Raw genomic sequence first — 19,841 nt, forward strand, 5'->3', positions numbered from 1 at the left:
CAAAAGGAAAGAAAAGGAACTGGATCCATAAATAATAACCAAACCTCTCAACTTCTTAGATTGTTACTTCTCTTTTCACATACTTACAATTTCATTTAGATCACTTCTGCACTCAGAGTTGATGCTTCTCTGCAAGCAGAGACCAAAGCTCCCATGATCAGAAGAGGAGGTGACTCTCCCTATTTTTCCTTCCTTTCCTGTGCTAACCTCTACTTAGGAAAAACACTTGGCTGTGGAGCTTCCCATTTTGCAAGCATTTTTAGCACTCAGACATCATTTTCTCCAAATAGACATTCCAACTTCAAATTGAACAATGAGGGAAACATGGAACAGGAAGAATAATTACCTCAGCAGGCATATGCATTAGCAGAACAGCAGCTATTGGAGCCTGTGCCTGACAGTACCCCTCCTCTGGTCTGTAAATTGTGTACGCTTTCAGAATTCTATAAAGGTCTTGTTGCCTTAATAAAACCAAAAATAAAATCAACTGAATTTTGAGACGATAAAGAAACAAAAAAAGAATAAGAAACAAAGCATTGCCATTTTACAGTATATCTAGGTTTAAGCCTGAGAATATAATTTTCACCACATTATGACATCCACAGATTCCATTTTAAGCACAGAAACAAAGTTGAAATTTGGAGGCTAGAGATTAGCTTTATTTGTCATACGTACATCAAAACATACAATGAAATGCATCAAATCAAATCAGGGAGGATTGTGCTGGACACAACCTGTACGTGTCACCATGCTCCAAGTGCCAGTACGGCACATTCAACGTTAACCTTTTTGGAATGTAGAAGGACACTAGGACACTCAGAAGAAATCCATGCAGTCATGGGCTACAAATGCCTTACAGACAGCAGCGGGAATCGAACCCTGATTGGTGATCACCTGTGCTCCAATGCGATTGTGCTGCTACGTTACTATGCACAAGTTATAGCATGCCACTTGGTGATTTTCCAATTTTTCAAAGGTTCTTTCAATAAATTCTCATATTCAGTTCAAACTCCCTCAAGTTTAAGCCTTACAGTCACATTTCCATTTTTAACTTGAGATATACTCAATAACCTTCAAAAAAATACAAGTTATCAATAGTTTGATTTTACACTTTTCAAAGGCGACTAGTATTTATCAGTAATACAAAGAACTAATTTGAATCTGTTTCTTAAAATATGTGATCAAAATGGATGCCCCAAGATTGAAACATCAATAGATACCATGAAAAGAAATATATATCTTATGGATAATGATCCAGTGCCAAAAGAGCAGCATTTTAATTTTTGCAGTTTTCTTTGTATTCACTGTTGTAGGTTTAAATAGTGCCCCCACATTACTCTCAGATTTGCTACTTGAGATGTACCGACATGGATGGATAGAGTCACAGTTTTTATATTCACTGATAACTTTAGCACAGATCTCTTTTTGTTTTACAGGCTGAAACAATCTTTTTAACATTTAAATGAAAAACACAAAAGATTGAACATACCCATGGCCGCCTCTAGCGATGAACATCTCATGGAAAGGAAACTGGCGATGTAGGTCCCTTTCTATTACATCAAGCCATGTTGGATCTCCAGGTGACTGGTCTATCACCTAGTGAACAGCAATCATTACATCAGCAACCATATTTTATTATTTTGATGGAACAGAAAAAAGTTTCATGCTTTCTAACTGCATTATTGAATCAAACAGCAACATAAGAGTCCAATAAAATATCTTAACAGATCAGAATTGTACTTAAAGAACCAAATACTTTAGAAGGTTATACAAAATACAAAGGAAGGCTCTTTACCATGTCTTTGTTTGTATTATCTAGTGTATTTGATATTGAAAAGCAAAATCCTCACTTTGACTTAGATGACGACAATTAGTTCAGAACTGAAGGAGAAAGGGAAACTAGAAGTAGTTATAAGTGAGAGTGTTTGAGGATAAGGGCTGAGAATAGCTATAATGGCTTGGAGTAGAGTAGGTGGTGATAGTCCATGAGGAGAGATTATTATGAAGATATCTTATCCATACAAAAAGCTCGATGCTATTTTGAGACTTTCTGATTGCCAATGATGTCTATAATGGACATAACAGATGTATGGAAGAGGTAGAAAACTTAACAGGACGCCTGCATGGTGTAACCTCGAAGAGGATATCTACATGAGGAGCCTCACAGTGGACAGTCTGCCAGCTCTCAATACCAAGACTGAATAGAAGGCACTTGGTTAAGGTGCTGAATGATATTTCATGACTTCACTCCTGTGACACAGGGTTTGGTAAGGGTGCATTAAAAGCACTTTGAAACAGATGGTGGTGTAATGTCAACAAACCATTTAATAAAATCATTGTTAATACCGGCATACAATGCAACAAGTTCCCCATTTATACTTACATCAAACTTCCCATGGTTCTGTTCCATTTTTACTTTGCTCCCTGACAAATACTGCCAAGCTCGCCCACGCAGCGAAGGTGGAATTCCCTTCTGACACCGCAGTTTCACCTGTGTCAAAAAGACAGGAAACAAAAGACAGTAAAGATTCAGTTTTCTTTAATAGATTTAACAAACAAGGTTCGTCTTCCTTGTATTTTAACATAACTACATGAATGTGGAGTGAATGCACTGAATATTTTGACCAGATTTTTAAATATAAAAAAGCCATTATTTTCTCCCCATTAAACCTACTTTAGCTTTTGCAAGACGAATCCAGTTGGTTAGCCTTCCATAAATTTCAAACATTTTTCTATTCTTAAGAAGATATTCCGAATTCCATTTTATGTTTACATTCCAGTGCTTCTTTTAAAATTCTGGCGATCTTAGTTACAGGCCTTAGAAGCAAGCTTCTACATTAATTTCAAAGAGTTACACTAACAACACCATTAATGCAACAAAATGCACCATTAATGAACTTCAGCAAAAAGAGCATCAAACTGCATTTAGGTGAAAGCTATCTTCACAAAACACAAGGTACTTTACAGGAGGACGAGCAAAGAAATTTTGACCCAATCAAGCAAAACTTTTACCAGAGTGGCATGGCAGTCCTTCAGTAGAGACGAGGATGTTGGTAAGCTTCACCTCAACTGGAGGAGCAATTAAATTTGGCAAAAAGGTCTCAGCTGGCAAAGTATCAATATTTTAATGACTGTTGGGCTGCAAAGCGTTAGTAATAAGGAAAGGCAAGATCACTGGAGGAGTTTCAAAACAAGAATTAAAATTCAAGACTCTTTATTGGGAGCCAATGCTGATCATCAGGTTAAACAGAATTTGAATCATTCAGCTGAATTTTGGACATCCCCATGTTTACTCGGAGGAGATTAACATACAATGGCAAGAGTATCAAAATAATCAATGTAGAAAGTAAAAATCATGGATAATTTCTATTTAATGCTTTAATGAGCACCTCTAAGTTTCTGTTTAAACTAAAGTGTTTAAAGATCAGAAGCTTCATTTATTATCATTATTACTATATTCTTTTGTACCCTCACCAATAGCATGACTTTAAAGCATAATGACCAGTCTGTTACAAGTGCTACACATATAATTTAAACTGTTCTGTAAGTTTCAGAAATACCTTATAGATTTATAATATATACAGGTACATTTTTGTTTTACAGAAGAAATTAGCAAAATGTGATCACAAGTTTACTGCTGCCCTCATATCCCACTTGCATCTGAGCCAAATTTTACAATATACACAGTATTCTTTGTTAGTATTATATTTCAATTTTTGCACAATTACATAACTTATTAAATTCCCCCGAGTACAATTGGTTGCTCCACTCATTTTAGTGTTGTCGCAAATTGAACAAGCTTGTATGCATGGAGATGTGAATAAGCTCAACTGCAAGGAACACTGTTTATAGTTTACACAAGATTACATCGCCCTGGTACAAACATCTTACTAGATGCAAGAAAAATCTTTTGTAGCAAAATTAAAAAAAACTTGAAATCAACCAAAGGAAATAGCTGGCTTTTGTAATTTACTTCATATGTAGACATTTAAAATAGTCTGTTTTCAATTAGTTTTTAAGTGAAGTCATAGGTTAGCAAGAGTGGAGTTTTAAAAAAAAATCACAATTTGAAGATGCAACAGCAAAAGAACAGATTAATTCAGATGTTTTTCATTAAACACAAGGGAGGGAAAAAAGCCTGATGATGTAGCAACTTTTCTGCAACTAAGAATTGCATGTTATACAAAAAGGACCAAGGAATATATTTAGTATTCTCTATTGGCACTTGACATCCAAATAAATAAAACAGACAGTGTTTAAATTCCAAGCATTACCACAAGAAGCCAAAAACTTTACTTTTACAAGTCCCAAGGGAAGTGCCAGTGTTTTGGAATGTCAAGGGAATTGTTAAAATATATTAGCTTAAGATCAATAACAAAACTTTGCATGTTCATTATTTTGATGTTGAATTGGATGTCTAGTAACGTACAAGGAAATCTTTTGGGTATTTCATTGCCGGCCCAAGCAGCCAGAATTTGAGATTGTTAAGGACCCTCACCATTCAGACATGACCTCTTCTTGTTATTACTATTGGGGACAAAGTCAAGAGCCTGAAAATACAACTCAATGTTTTTGGAACAGTTTCTTCCCCTCCACCATCAGATTTTTGAATGTTCATCTTCTGATTCTGTAACTAATAGTGATCCTTATGTCTTCGACTCTACTGAAAAACAAGTTAGATTTCATATCAGTACTAATAAACCTGATGATTCTGAGGTACAGCATGCTGAGTTGAGTACATCTAACCCACCTTACATTCACAGCTTAATCTCGTACTAAGCCAAATTTACGTTACTTGGACACAAATGCAACAATAAGCACAGAAGGTACTGCTTGCTGGATACAATATACAAGCGTAGGTGACCTCCTCTGCATCTTCAGTGCTGTTGGGCTCGTTGTTTTGTGTCTTTGGACTTTCCATCACAACATCATCATTCTCCCATCACCTGTCACAGTGTTCCTCAGTTTTGCGTTCACCCTTGACCTTGATGACAGCCTTTGCCCGTGACAATATTCCCACACCTTGGAACAGAGTGAATGGCTAGGACCACCTGTACCTATTAAAGCTGTTTTTGAAATACCTGCTCCCAGGCATCACTTCTGCTCTAATCAGAACACCCCATTCGCCCCCTTTTCTGCACAAGATCAGTATTCTGTTACTCCCTCAAGTGGCACAGCATCTGAAACATGATCCCAAAATTGTGGAAGTAGCTCTTTACTGTTGCTGCTTGAATAATCAAGCATTGGAAGAGCATCAGAGGTGAACCTGCCAGTATTGTGAATCCATGGGAGGACTCAACACGGACTTTGGAAAACCTATAAACCACTAAAAGATTTACGAGGGCTACAAGCGTGGTGACTGGAAACAAGGAACAGAAGAAACAGTTTGTGAACATGTAGTTGCTGAAGAAATTAGTAAAAATGAGCAACTTCCAGAATTATTTTTTTTTTTTAAAAATCAGTTAACAGAATCAATATCACCAGCATGTGTCGTAAAAACACATATTCTGCACTAGTAATTGAGAGAATTCAGGGAAAAAATATGTAATGCAGTCATTTTAACATCTGATGGGGCAAGATGACAAAGAGTATGGAGACTGCAAACTGCAGAATGCTTCACTTGAGCCATGACAAGTGATGAAAGCACTGAACAAATTCAGATTCTAATAGCAATGCATTCTTCTTGGAGCATGTTGGGGGAGCGGAAAGAAAAAAAAAGAATCAACTTCCCTTTACTTTTCCAGCAACCTCCGCTTGCCATTACTTTAAATCTATGGCCTTAATTAACTGTGCACTTACCCAAGAGAATTATTTTCTCCCTTCTTGCCTGATCAATACCCTATAATTTTGAACCCCTCTACTGGACCTGTACTGATCAAAGAACAATTCCAACACCCCTAGTGTCTCTGAAATCCCTCAAGCTTGCAGATTGCATTGATCAAGGTCTTCACACGCAACCAAAAGTGGCTTATGTAAAATTTTACACTTGTTTCAACTGATGCCTAATCAACAATTTACCAGGCTTAGAGACTACTTTGTTCATGTGCTGATATGCTCTATTAGTGCAATGAATACCATGTGTGCTTATTTGATCATTGTATCAGTTGTCCTGCCACTATGAAAAATTTGAAAATATGCAAAATAGATTGGATTGCCTTTCCATGCTGTTCCTCCCAAGCTGAGTCACTTAACCATCTTACATTTCCCTTTCACACACCATTTCACCAGTCCGCTTTCTCCTGAATTCTGCCGTGTTGCTTTCTCACTTTGTATTTTCCACAGACGCCATCTCTACACTATACCAAGCCCAAGTCAGTTACTTATAAACAAGAGAGAACTGGTCCAAATACTAACTTTTGGGAAAACAAACTGTATTTCATTCTTATCAGAAAGAGTCTTTTCATTGTTCCTCCCATCTTTTTCCCTTAACCAACATGTACTCCAGTCATCACTATCCCTTACATTGAAGCATTTTCCACAACAGAGTTCCTCATTTCTTCAATTTGTTACAGTAAGCTTTGATAATTACTGAGGGGCAAATTTCCTCATCCCACTTCAAAATATAAACAATATTGCCAAACTATGGAACAGATTTTTTTTTGTCTTGTTCCAAAATAAAGTTACCCGATTGAAAATAGTGTTAAGATTGCATTAAAATAGCTCATCCAACTGATATAGGCAATCACAAACAACAAATTAAAGTTTGAACTATTTGTGGAAGCGCCAATTAAGAGACCGCTACAATGAATACTTTCAAATTTTGATGTACATTTTGTAGCAATACATCCAATGTAACAGCATTTTATCTTATTTCAAAAATACACAAGGTCAAATACATTATGTTTCTCTATTTCAAGGAGGAAAGGAACCTGGAAGAGGATATTGATAAGATGGCAAATGGCCACAATGTGGCAGATGGATTTCAACTATAAACAGGAGGCATCACATTTTGGTATTAAAATAAAAGAATGAATGAAGGGGGAAGTGGGTAATGGGCATTTGTAGATTAGGTTCAAAAACATTTTAAAATTACCCTCAATGAAAAAATGTAAGTTTTAGTTGCACAGAGAAAAATAACTTATCATAAGACATTGGAGCAGAATTAGGCCACTTGGCCCATCAAGTCTGTTCTGCCATTCTATCATGGCTGATTTATTTTCCCTCTCATCTTCATTCACCTTTCTTCTCCTGCATCTTTCTTCAGTGCATCAAAGATGCACTGACTAATAAAGAACGTATCAACCTCCACTTTAAATATACCCAATGACTTGGCCTTTGCAGAGACCTCTGTTGCAAAGAATTCCACATCTTCACTAACCTCTGGCTAAAGAAATTCCTCATCTACTTCAAAATGGATACCCCTCTATTCTAAGGTTGCGTTCTCTAGTCCGAGACACACTTACTATTGTAAACATCCTCTCCACATCCATTCTATCTAGGCCTTTCAATATTCAATACATTTCAATGAGATATCCCCTCATTCTCCTAAACTCCAGCAAATAAAAGTCCTGAGCCATCAAACTTTCCTCATACGTTAACCCTTCAAACTCAAGATCATTCTCGTAAGCTTCCTCTAGCATTCTCCAATGGAAGATTCAAGCTTATTTGTACTATTTGCATTAACAATCAACACACCCAGGGTATGCTGGTAGAAGCCCGCAGGGATTGTCACACATTATGACACCACCACATCCTTTCTTTGATATGGGACCCGAGCAGTCAATAATACAATTGTATTTCTATAAGCAGCTGTGGTAAAATAGGAACAATGTGGGCTGTTGTGAACTCTACAGAATAGAAGGCAGCACACAATACAGCAAACATTCAATAATATACTGACTGATGTGAAGGAAGAAAAAAAAGTTTATTAAGCACTTCTAATTGACACCCATTTAATCTACTTGAGGTTTAGCATCAAGGCCTGATATCAGAGAGAACTGCCATTGCTAGTCTCTCACTTCAGGGCCTTGGGCTTTTTATCACTTCTTCAACAAATCAATTTTCATTCCCCTATATTCTGACCTTCCTCCAAAAATCCCAGGCTCAAACTTCCCTTGGACAAGTCCATACATACCCTCTAGCAGTCTCTCTAATGGGCCATTGTTTATTAATGCCCTTGTTCCTTATCATTTCATTCCAATCCATGTCTATCTAGAATATTCATTTGTGTGTAAGCCTGAATCCTGTTATCTGCAAATCCACCCCCCCCCCCACACACGTATAATTGCTCTGATACACCGGCTTTCATTAAATTCAGACTTGGAGCTGATACTTCTACCTGGTGAGTTATAATCTTGGACATCTGCTCTGCACGAGCTGCCATCAATTCATGCCAGCTGTTTCCCTAAATAAACTCCTCTCTTTGAGCACCTTACTCCTCATCCACCTTGCACTACCCAACACATCAAGATCCACCAAGTTTAGTCACACAAGCCCATTCATTACTTATGACTAATAATGCCTATGGCAATTTCTAGAGGTTAATGCACTAGTAATATAATCTGAAAATAAAAGGTGAAAAAATTTGAGCCATTATTGAAAAATTCTCTTCTAATGACTTACTCCATTTGTAATGGCTTAAAGGCGGCACTTCTTGCATTTAACCATAACTGAACAATTACTCAGGAAGGAAAACTATTTGGAAACTATGCACTGAACGTTTATTTCAACTACACTGTACCAGTCTGCACATTTCCCAAGTGTTCAGAAGCAATTTACCCAGAGATTCCTATCTCTCCTAAAGTAATGTGCAGTAAACTGGTTCCAAGTCTGGATTAGCTGAAGTGTAAAATACCAACAAAAAAAAAGGTAACACCCACCATTAGATAACATACAAAAACACTGCTGGCTGTTGAAGACTTAGTAGATAAGAATTCTTGTGAGCAACAGTTACCAAGCAAGAAAGGGCGTGAATAGTACTGGCTTCAGTCAGGCAGTATCATAAGAATGGACTTTAATATGTAGTTAAGTGGAAATTTTTCAAAGTTCAAAAGCAGAACTTGTAGAAATTGTGCACATTTACAGATGTGGCTGTTACAGATTTCACATCTTACACTCATTAACCCGAGTCTTGCACATGAAACATTAACCCTTTTAATACCAAAATATTTCAAAATCTAAACCTCTTCTGCTCAAGAAATCTATCTTGAAATCGTGCCTGTTAAGCAAATTCAAAAACTTGAGCTTCTAAATCATTGGTTCTTTCAAAACAATTCATATTTCTAATCTTGTAAGATACCATAGAGATCCAAGTCAAATATGTTTCCAGCATGGTTTTAATTTTAAGATTTTTTTTTCACAAATGTACATGATTTCTAACACGAAAAATTCCGCAGATGCTGGAAATCCAAAGCACCACGCACAAAGTGCTGGAGGAACTCAGGTAGGCAGCATCTATTGAAAAGAGTAAACACCAGCATTTCGGGCCAAGACCCTTCTTCAGGACAGAGGGAGGAGGCGAGATGCCAGAGTTAAAGGTGAGGGGAAAGAGACTAGCTGGAAGGTAATAGGTGAACTCACAAACAAGAGAAAATCTGCAGATGCTGGAAATCCAAGCAACACACACAAAATGCTGGAGGAACTCTGCAGGCCAGGCAGCATCTAGGGGGAAAAAGTACAGTTGATGTTTAGGGACAAGACTCTCGACAGAACTGGTGAAACCAGGTGCGTTGGAAAGGTCAAGGGATGGAGAAGAAAGAATCTGATAGGAGAGGAGAGGACTCGGGGAAGTGACAAGTAGGTGCGAAGTAAAAGGTCAGAGTGGAGAATTGGTGGGGGTGATTTTTGTTCACCAGAAGGAGAAATTGATATGATTTTGAAATTATTATTGTCTCTAATTTCTGAGGACTGATTACAGATTACACAAATTTGAACAATGTCAATATTAATTTGAATATTTAATCAATCATTTAATATTCATAAAATCGTAGTCCAGGAAGGTTAACAAGTAAGCGTTCGGCACAGACTAGAAGGGCCGAGATGGCCTGTTTCCGTGCTGTAATTGTTATATGGTTAAGATAATTAAAAACCTTGGAGGGTATTGTGTTCTCCAGCTCATATTTGGAAGCCAAAATAAAATTGCGACAGATGCTTAGATTGCAGAATTTTCTGCCAGAATTGAAAAATTACAGTATTTTTAAACTAAAATTATTACAGTATTATTACAGCTCTAACACACTGTGAAATAAGGCACACAGGAAAGGATAAAACTTAAAATACACTTGTTATTGAAGTAACACAACATTCTAAATAGAGGTTATCAATGGAAACTCAAAGCTGGAGAAAGTCATCGATGTACAACAAAAAGATATCACTGTATTTTAACAAACAGCGCAAAAAGAAAAAAAATAACTTACTGTTGTATGTTTGACTTAGTTACTGAAAACATTCCATATTACAACAGAACTGGGCATCAACCTTTTCACCAAAGCTCAAAAAGACATCAGCTACTACTACTGAAACGCTGAACTTACAAAATTTAGTTTTAGGCTTTACTAATTTCATACTTACATCTTGGCCCAGGAAGCAAGTCTTGGTAGAATATTTCTAAATACAGGAGAAAGAAGCTAACCAGAAAAGGCACTCACTTCATTACAGGGGCCTGTATCCAGATGGCATGATACAAATGTATACCCATAAATGTGTCATTAGGATTAAGTAGTGACTCTTAGAGTAAAAACATGTTGGTGTGCTTGTGTTCTCCAGTACACCTTTCAACAGAGTATTGAGACAGAATTCCTGGTTTAAATGCAAGTAGAGAATGAGTAACAGTCAAGACTCTAACGCACTGTGACATAAGGCACACACACAAAAAAAAGATGCCTAGTCTACCTATATCTGATTCTCCTGATTCTACCATTCAACCTGCTGGCTTCTCAATTCACTACATGGCTCACTTGGGTCAAGACAGAGGCAGAGGGATCTGCTCGGAAGTGAGAGTCCTGGCGAGCTCCTGCTCACCCAAATTGGAATATCTAACAGTGAAGTGTTGCCCATATTAGTTAAAATGGGAGCTTACTTCAACCATCCTGGCGACAGTTTACATCCCATTTCAGAGACACGAAGCCCACACTCAATAAACAATACTGTGGTCAAAAGTCTTGAAGGTCCTCTTCATCATTGCGAGTGACTTCGACCAGGCCACCACCAAGTGTGGGTTACCCAAACACTATCAGCATGTCTCCTGTGCCACCTAGGGCCCTAGACCATTGTGATAAAACCAAAGATGCCTACTGGGCCACCTACTAACTACCCTGCTCACACTCCAGTACATCAAGCCACCAGGCTGTGTACCTAGTCACCGCACACAAGCAGAAGCTGAAACGGGAGGATCCAGCACGGAAAGTCATACAGTGCCTGACTGAGAAAACAGATGAGCTTTTTCATGACTGCTTTGAGTCAGTAGACTGGTCCACATTCAAAGACTCAACCGCCAGCCTAGATGATTATGTCACCTAGATGATTAGAAGGAGATATGTCACTAGCTACCCCTACTGTCTTCAATGCACCTAAATCCACAGTCCCCAATTTGGACGTACAATGAGGCCAGGATGGAGTCCACAGCCTGTACAAGTCAACTGGCAGCAGTATCTGCAGATGTTTTTAACCACTTCTTGCTTCAACTAGTCGTTCCCACCTGCTTAATAATTCCACCATCATCCTAGTACCTAAGAAAATCAACATAGTGTGCCTTGATGTCTACTGCCCAGTGGCTCTGATCTCCACCATCATTAGCTTTGAGAAGCTAATCACGGCCTGCATTAACTCCAGCCATCTAGACAAACTTAACCCACTGCAATTTACCTACCACTGAAATAGGTCTATGGCAGACTCCACCTTCCTGGCCCGACACTTATATCTGCAATATCTGTACAGTCAAGATAACTATGTCGGACTATTGTTTACCAACTATAGCTCAGTGCTCAATACCATAATTTCAAGCAAATTCATCACCAAACTCCAGATCATTTGAATCAATGCCTCCTTCCTTGACTTCCTGGGCCAACAGATTACAATCGGTAAGGATAGTCAGAAATATATCTGTCACAATTTCTCAACATTGGTGCTCTATGAAGCTGCATCCTCAGCTCCATGCTCTGCACTTGTACACACAACTCCATGACCAGATTTTGCTCCAACTCCACCTTACACACTTGCAAACGACACCATCACAGGTGGTCATATTTCAAACAATGATAAGTGAGAGCTCCAAGAGACAGAGAGGCAAGTGACATGATGTCATGTCAACAACCTTTCCCTCAATGTCATCTAAACAAGTTAGTGGACCATTGACTTCAGGAAGGGAAGCAATGCACATGCTCCTTCCTGTCTATATCAATGTTGTTGAGGTTTAAAGTTGAGAATTTCAAGTTTCTAGGAATGAACATGCCAAGAGCCTGTCCTGTCTAACTTCACTGAAGACAAAGCCAAGAAAGCTCACCGAGGCATCTGCTTCCTCAAGAGGTAAAGGTAAAGAAATCCAGCATGACCCCATCAATTTTTACTGATGCACCATAAAAAGCACCCCATCTGGATGCATAAATTGCTTGGCATGGCAATTGCTCAACTCATCACTGCAAGAAACCGTAGACAGTTGAGGACACAGCTCAGAGTATCACACTAAAGCAACCAGCATAATCAAAGACACCACTCAACCTGTACATTCTCTCTTCCACTGGGCAGAAGCTATGTCCCACCACAAGCTCAAGAACAGCTTCCACCTCACTGTTATTACCACTGAATGGTTCTGTAGTCAAAAAAATGGACTTTGACCTCATTTTGATCTTGTACCTCATTTGTTTATCTGCACTTCCTCTGTACATGTACACTTTATTCTATGTTCTTTTATTTTTTTTTACCTTGTTTTATCTCAATGCAGTATAACATATGAACAAGTATGCAGGACTAACTTGTCACTGTATCTCAGTACATATGACAATAATAAACCAATTCCAATTCATAAATGAGGCCAAAAGTGTGGAAAGGAATTTCAGACCAAACACAATGAAAGGAAACAGTTTCAGGGTTTTGAAAACATGCAAATTAAAGAACATCCTGTGTTATGGACAAATATCCACAAGTATATTCTGTAATTTTGCATTTGTAAGGAGGACTCAAAGTATTCTATTGGCTTCAAGCATCAATATACATATTACACTATATTTTCAGTTTCCAAGAAACTACGGGGTCTAAAATAGCTTGTCCAGTAATTTTTTTGTTAAATTTCCCAAGAGAGAAAGGGGAATTCAGTAATATTAAAACCTCATTTAACCCAGATAAAAACGAGAGAAAAAAAAAAATCGCTTAACAACAGATTTTCTTCATACATCAGTGGTTGTCTGAACCCTCAGTGACAACAGCAGCTCCGACTTTCCTTCCAACCACAAATTATCCTAAACTGGAAAGTTCCTTCATTGTTGTCAGATTAGTATAATGGAATCCTTATTTTTAACAGCACTATAGGAATAACAGGTTAGTAAATGCTGTGGCAGCTCAGGATGAAGATTCACAATGACTTTTCTAAAACAACTTGGGAGATTGACTTTAACCACTTGTCTTGCTGGCAAAAGTCATTATCAATGCAGGAATGGAATATGCAACTCAAGCAAGCAGCCCATGTTTCCTCTTTCTCTAATGAAAAACAGACTGGTGAAAAATAGAATTAAGTTACATGGCACCATCTATAAATGCAGGAAAATTGCTTGGAGACAAATGGACATCATAAATAAAGAGTGCAGAAGTAACCAAAACTTGCTCTCCAACTGGAGACCTCATCTCCAATTGCCATGAGTTATGCCTTTAAATGGAATGGCTCACACTAATCAACAAGCATCTAGTTTTACATTACTAAAAGCAGCCACATCACTCCAACTGCAGACATCTAAAGCTGTTTTTTTTTAAACAGCTTTTTCCTGAAGATGGTATTCATACAAGAGTAGTTTTACAGTCAGCTTGCCCTACCGTAGTATGACCTACATAATCTGACCATGCACATATATTCTACTATATTGAATGTGGCAGCCCAATGAATCTTCTTTTATCAGGGTGGTAGGGTGTGGGGGGAAAAAAGGGAAATGAGAAAGAAAGGTGGGAAGGAGGCAAGAAAATAATGGCAAGTTATACAATATAGTTTTTTTTTTAAAAAAAGTAAAGCCCTAGAGAATAATTTTATGTTAAGATCTAGATTGTAGTGGGAGCAAGGAAGTCACTGAATACCTTCAGATTTAAGAAAGGTATTGAGCGTACTGAACTGCACACATAATTGCATCTTCACTATTATAATATTTTAAAATAGTTTCTCTGCAATCACATGCATATACTGTAACTTTAACTAGCCCCCTTTTCCGAGAGTGTAAGTCAACCAATACTCTTTTAAAGTGGAATATCTGATACAGTTGTACTACAGGACAGAAATTCACTGCAGCAGGTTATGTAAATGTTAATTACTGTGTCCATGCAATGCATTTATAGAGATAAGTAACTGTCCAACTGATAATAAATAGTCAAAATACATTACTCTGTAAAGCTTGGACTATTAAGGACCTGTGTCACCGTTGTTTCAAGCATGCCTGCGTAGTAGTGATACATCGGTCATACTTGGAACATAGCTGGACATTCAAACAGTTTGAGATGGAGAAGCTTTATAAGACTAATAAGTAAAATAGCAAGATTACTGCACACTTAAACGTTCTCTGTATGTGACCAAGTGTTTAGCTTTGCAGCCAACGGCAAACAGGAAAGACCACGTGAAACAACTGTTAAGATGGTTCACTTCATAATAACTGAAGTAAATTTTGAAGTGAAAACTTTTTAAAAAAGTAATGGAATTCTGAAATAGAAACAGAAAGTGGAAACATTCAGTACATCAGACAGCTTTAATGCTAAGAGAAACAGAGTTCACGTCTATTACCCTTCCAACAGAACTGGGAGGGAAAGAAAACTTACAAGTTGAAGCAAGAGTGGGATGAGCCAGAAGGGTCAGATAGGATAAAGGAAATCATTCTACAAGAGCAAGGCTTAGGTTGCCATGGAGAAGGCTATTGGAAGTTATTTTGTTGATATACAAGAGATTCGCACAGAGAATATGAAATAAGAAATGTAAGAAGCTGCAAAATGCAGAGTGGGAGGAAATGCTCAGAAGAAAATGGCTCTGATGCTGGAGTCCAAAATTCCAGATCAATTGCACTTAAGATTTCCCAGGCCCAGCATTATACTGCAGAATGTTTCTCTGTATGCCAATCATAGAATTCAGGAGTAATTTACTCTTTATATTTTACTTCAATGCTTTAAATTGTTTTCATGCTAGAATGAATTTTAAAATTTTTAATCATTTTATTTCAAGCAATATTAGCATTTTTCAATATCAGAGATGTTTAAAACTATTGCAAAGTCTTGAGGGAAGCTTCATCTCTTGGCTAAGGCCTCAGCACTGTGCCACCAGAGACTAGATTAAGCCTTACTAGATACCTCCTGGATGAGAGAAAGTCAGCTTCATCTGTCCTCCATTTCTGACCAGGTGGTGTGGGTAGCAGACAATGGGGAAGAGGAGGGATGGACAGCACCGCAGCTCAATTCCAGATGTATCTGTCACATGCAAATCCCCCAGTCATATGGTGAATTTGGGGAAAGTGGTTGAGAGAGAGAGAGAGAGACACACACACACACACACTGTCACACTTATTTGTTCCTCATCATAGATGCTGCCTGATCTGCTGAGTTCATCTATCACTTTGTGTGTTGTTCTGGATTTTCAGCACTTGTAAAATCTCTTGTGTTCATATCTTCCCCTGATAATTCTTCAATATAATTTGATGCTTAACCAACCTATTGATAATGCTGGGTACCAGAGATCCAATTAAATCAAGCTTGATAACAGTAGACATGAATAAAGAGCAAGGTCCCCTTTTTTTTATATAAAGGATTTCTAGGTCTTAGCTGAGGACTTTGATCAGTGAAAAGGACTGTTGCTTTGCCATTTACTACAAAATCTGTACTACTGCCATTGGAGATCAGTGTTGAATCAAAAGCATTCAAGCAATCGATTTTCTATTTTCCTGTGTACATTTTGCTCAATGTTGAAGGGAAACAATTGATCAGAATTGAATTCATTTATCAACCTACCAGTTAACCATTATTTAGATTAGTACATGATTATTGTCCAATATTGGGTAATCCAAAGAAAATTTTCCTAGAAAAATTAGTATCTATAACAGGTCACAGTGTAAAGCCCTATTAGATACACTCAAAATTTAAAGATATTTAATACAATTAATTTACAAAATTGTTCAACAATCTTTAAAAACAGATTGAGCTGTGCAACTGGAGTAATTCCATTCTTTCAGATATGCTTCGCAACTATGGCAACAAAATGACTAAACTAGCTAGGTTACACATCTGGTGACAATAAGTTCTTTCAATCAACATTTAATTTTGCTAATTAACCATTTGGATAGTTCTTCCCCCCCCCCACACAAGAATGGAGAGCTCCTTTAGTTTCCAGTTGACACATATTGTACTTCCAATAGACAAAGTGATAACAATTCAAAGTACAACTCTGAAGCGCACACAAGTTGCCCTTTAGACTGGAAAAATCACCTAGTCAGAACAAATGAATCAAAGTCTGAAACTCAAATACTAAATTAAGCAGCATTCACCAGGAGAATAAAGCCAGCGGGTAGTGTAGTGGCATCCACACCAGACCTTCAAAATGAATGTCCCAGGTTCGAATCCGAACTGCTTCTTGCACACTTCCCATCTGTGCTGGGTTGAGCGTTGAGCTAGCAACTCGGCCTCATAAAACCAGACAACTGCTAAAGAAACGGTAAGGTTGCTGCCTGATGTGCTTCAAGGCACAGAATGGAGCAACAGCCAGGAGAAAGGCAACATATAAACACCAGGAACAAAATTAAAAGTAATAATTAGTGAGTTGTGCTGGAGTCACTTCCCCAAAAGCAGCTGATGTGTCTACGAAGACATGAGAATCCAATTGTCAGACATCCTATGAAATCTTAACCACCATGCAAATAGACCCTGCGCCTATGGGTTTGTGATGATTCAGCACACATCAGCCATACAGTCACTCTGTAACTGGTACATTATAGTTCACTATAATTGAACTTAATTATACGTGGAGATAAACGATTACAATTCATTCCCTTAATTTACATTAACTTGAGATGAAGTCAAAATCGTGTGATGTCCATCTCCCGTCCCCAATTTGAGTCAGCTAGAAATCACAAGACCAGGAGGTAGCTGATATTAACAGAAGTATCAAAGTTCAGAAAACTGCAATTTATGACCACGTACATCCATGTTTAAAAACATGTAAAGGAAAAAAATGAATTGCTCACGGGTCACCTCAACAAACAGTGCAGCAAAGGTTTTGAAGCATGTTGAGTTCAATGATTACCTTGCTTTCTCGGACAGAAACTATACAAGATCAGCCTTACCTTCTTGTGTTTTTTGGCCATCCATTTATCCCAGTTGTTCAACATATCCAGCCATTTGGATTCCCGTTGTCGAAGTACCTCAGGGGGTATTTCAGGTTGCCTGGAAACAATTTAAATATTATGCTTAAGAGTGGAACCTTTAATCAGTGAAAATAATTGTTGCTTTGCCATTGACTGCAAAATGTGGACTACTGTTATTGCAGGTTGAAATAAAATGTAGCATTCAAACAATTGATTTTCCATTTTCATTTTTTACATTTTGCTTAGTGTTGAAGGGAAAAATAGCCCAAATACATCCAAAAGTACCATGAAAGACTTAAAAAATTCAATTCTTAATGCATTGCTATGAAGACCTAAATTAATATTATGGACTCTAGCATTGGAGCATAAAAAGCCAGCACCACATATAATTACCAAGAAATGTAAATTATCGATTTTGAAAGTAGATTCAAAACAAAAAACATTAAATCACTTATCCATATCTCAAGCTTCAATGAATTGAACATCTAAAAAGCAGCACTTTGGTACAAGATTTTACGTCAGCAAATGAGAAATCGATATGAAAACTATTTTACAGCCAAGATCCTATGAATGGCCAGCTTTTGATGGCATTGCTGGAAGACACTGAGACAGTAACTCAGCATTTATAGAAATTATGAGAAAATGGGCTTCGTGCCTGCTTCAGAAACCATTTTCTGAATGGTTTTATATGCCATGTTAGTGCAGTGGTTAGCACGACACTATACCAGTCAGCATGTTCCAGTATTCAGAGTTCAATTCCAATCCCTTCTGTGAGCAGTCACCTTTGGAATGTGTGGGTTTTCGTGGATGTTCTGGTTTCCTCCCACAGTCCAAAAATATACCGGGTAGGCTAACTGGTCATTGTTTAATTGTCCCGTGATTAGGTTAGGGTTAATCAGAGTTGTGAAGTTCCTGGGGCGGTGTGGGTCAAAAAGCCAGAAGTACCTACCCTGCGCTGTATTGCTAAATAAATAAATTTCAGAGATCCACAGATACATGAATGGTTTCTGAAACAGGCATTTAAAGCCCATTTTCTCATATTTTCTATAAAGAACAGCCATTTTAACATTCAACAGTCACCTTCCTTTGGTACAGATATAATTTAAAGGTTTGAAGGGAACTATTAAACACATATACACACACACAAAATTTGCACCATTATCTAAAAATATTTCTTACATATTTGCCATTCTAAACCAGCTCAGCTCCATGTGTCCATGCATTTATTGGCACCATTTTGCCTCACATGATTGACCTGGGCCATACCCCAGGTCCACCGAAATATTACTGAATTTATTGCCAAGGAGACAACAGTTTAATACATCATGTACCGCTTATTCTGTATCATATGCACATCAAAACATACAAGTGAACTGTGTTATTTGTGTTAACAACCAACACACCCAAGGATGTGCTGGAGCAACCCGCAAGTGTCACCACATATTCTGACACCAACACAGCATGCACGTAATGTTCAACACAGAACAATGCATTTCTCAACACTTACTCATATACCCTTATACATTTTTCAAATGCTTACCAATTGTTTGAAAAGAATGAGCCTCATTTGCCTATTAAAGCAATAACTTTTCATTTCCTCCATCATTCTTTTGATTTTAATTCAAACCCCAGGAAGGTTTTTTCCACATGAATTATATTAGAATTTGTATTTTGATAGCACCTTTGGTTTTTAAATCTCAAAGCATTTTCCCTTTATAGTGAAAAGATCAGAATCCTTCACAAATGTAATCCAGCATTACTCTCCACTGATCCCTTCTGATGGCTTTAATACTTGTCATATAACATGCTCAGAACTCTATGCAGTGGTTATAATTCTCATCTAACTAAAGTCATTTGTCCCCACCTCCTAATGACATTTCACTCAGATGCGAGTCAGTGAGATCAACCTCCATGACTTCCCAATCTTTGTCCATATGAGAAAATTTGTTTTTATGCTGGATTTCCCCCACCCCAAAAAAATTTATGCACATTGTGTTGGACCAACATTTAAGTTACTTATTCTCCATCCACATTAGAAAACATCGTTCCAAAAATGCCCTATAGGCCATTAACTGAAAATGTAAACTACTGGTACTGCATGGACTAATCTGTTTTGAAACAGAAGTACTATTTCTCATATACTATTATAAGCAATGATTTTGGAAATTCTGTCATAGTCCAGATGAACTAGGCAATAGTCAGGTGATTACATTTACATCATGTACGGGTTGCAAATTACTTCTCGTCAGGTGCTTTTAGTCTCATACATTTTAACTTGAACAGAGTTTATCTGGGTTTCTTACCCCTTCTGAATCTTAAACCACATTTGTGTTATAAAAGATAATTATATTTGAGGGACAGGTGTTTACAACA

General features: G+C 37.6%; 1 protein-coding gene across 1 annotated transcript in view; it reads right to left on the reverse strand.

Annotated features, from left to right (window-relative positions):
• The window catches only part of tbc1d10ab (TBC1 domain family, member 10Ab), a 69,423-nt gene that overhangs the window by 16,708 nt on the left and 32,874 nt on the right, over positions 1-19,841 (reverse strand). The window contains exons 2-5 of the mRNA XM_073065669.1: positions 17,448-17,547; positions 2,384-2,491; positions 1,490-1,596; positions 347-461 (exon numbers count right to left, since the gene is read on the reverse strand). Of these exons, the coding sequence (XP_072921770.1) occupies positions 347-461; positions 1,490-1,596; positions 2,384-2,491; positions 17,448-17,547 (430 nt within the window). The remainder of the gene's footprint in view (positions 1-346; positions 462-1,489; positions 1,597-2,383; positions 2,492-17,447; positions 17,548-19,841) is intronic.

Source organism: Hemitrygon akajei, chromosome 14 (genome assembly GCF_048418815.1).
Source record: "Hemitrygon akajei chromosome 14, sHemAka1.3, whole genome shotgun sequence".
Lineage (NCBI taxonomy): Eukaryota > Metazoa > Chordata > Chondrichthyes > Myliobatiformes > Dasyatidae > Hemitrygon > Hemitrygon akajei.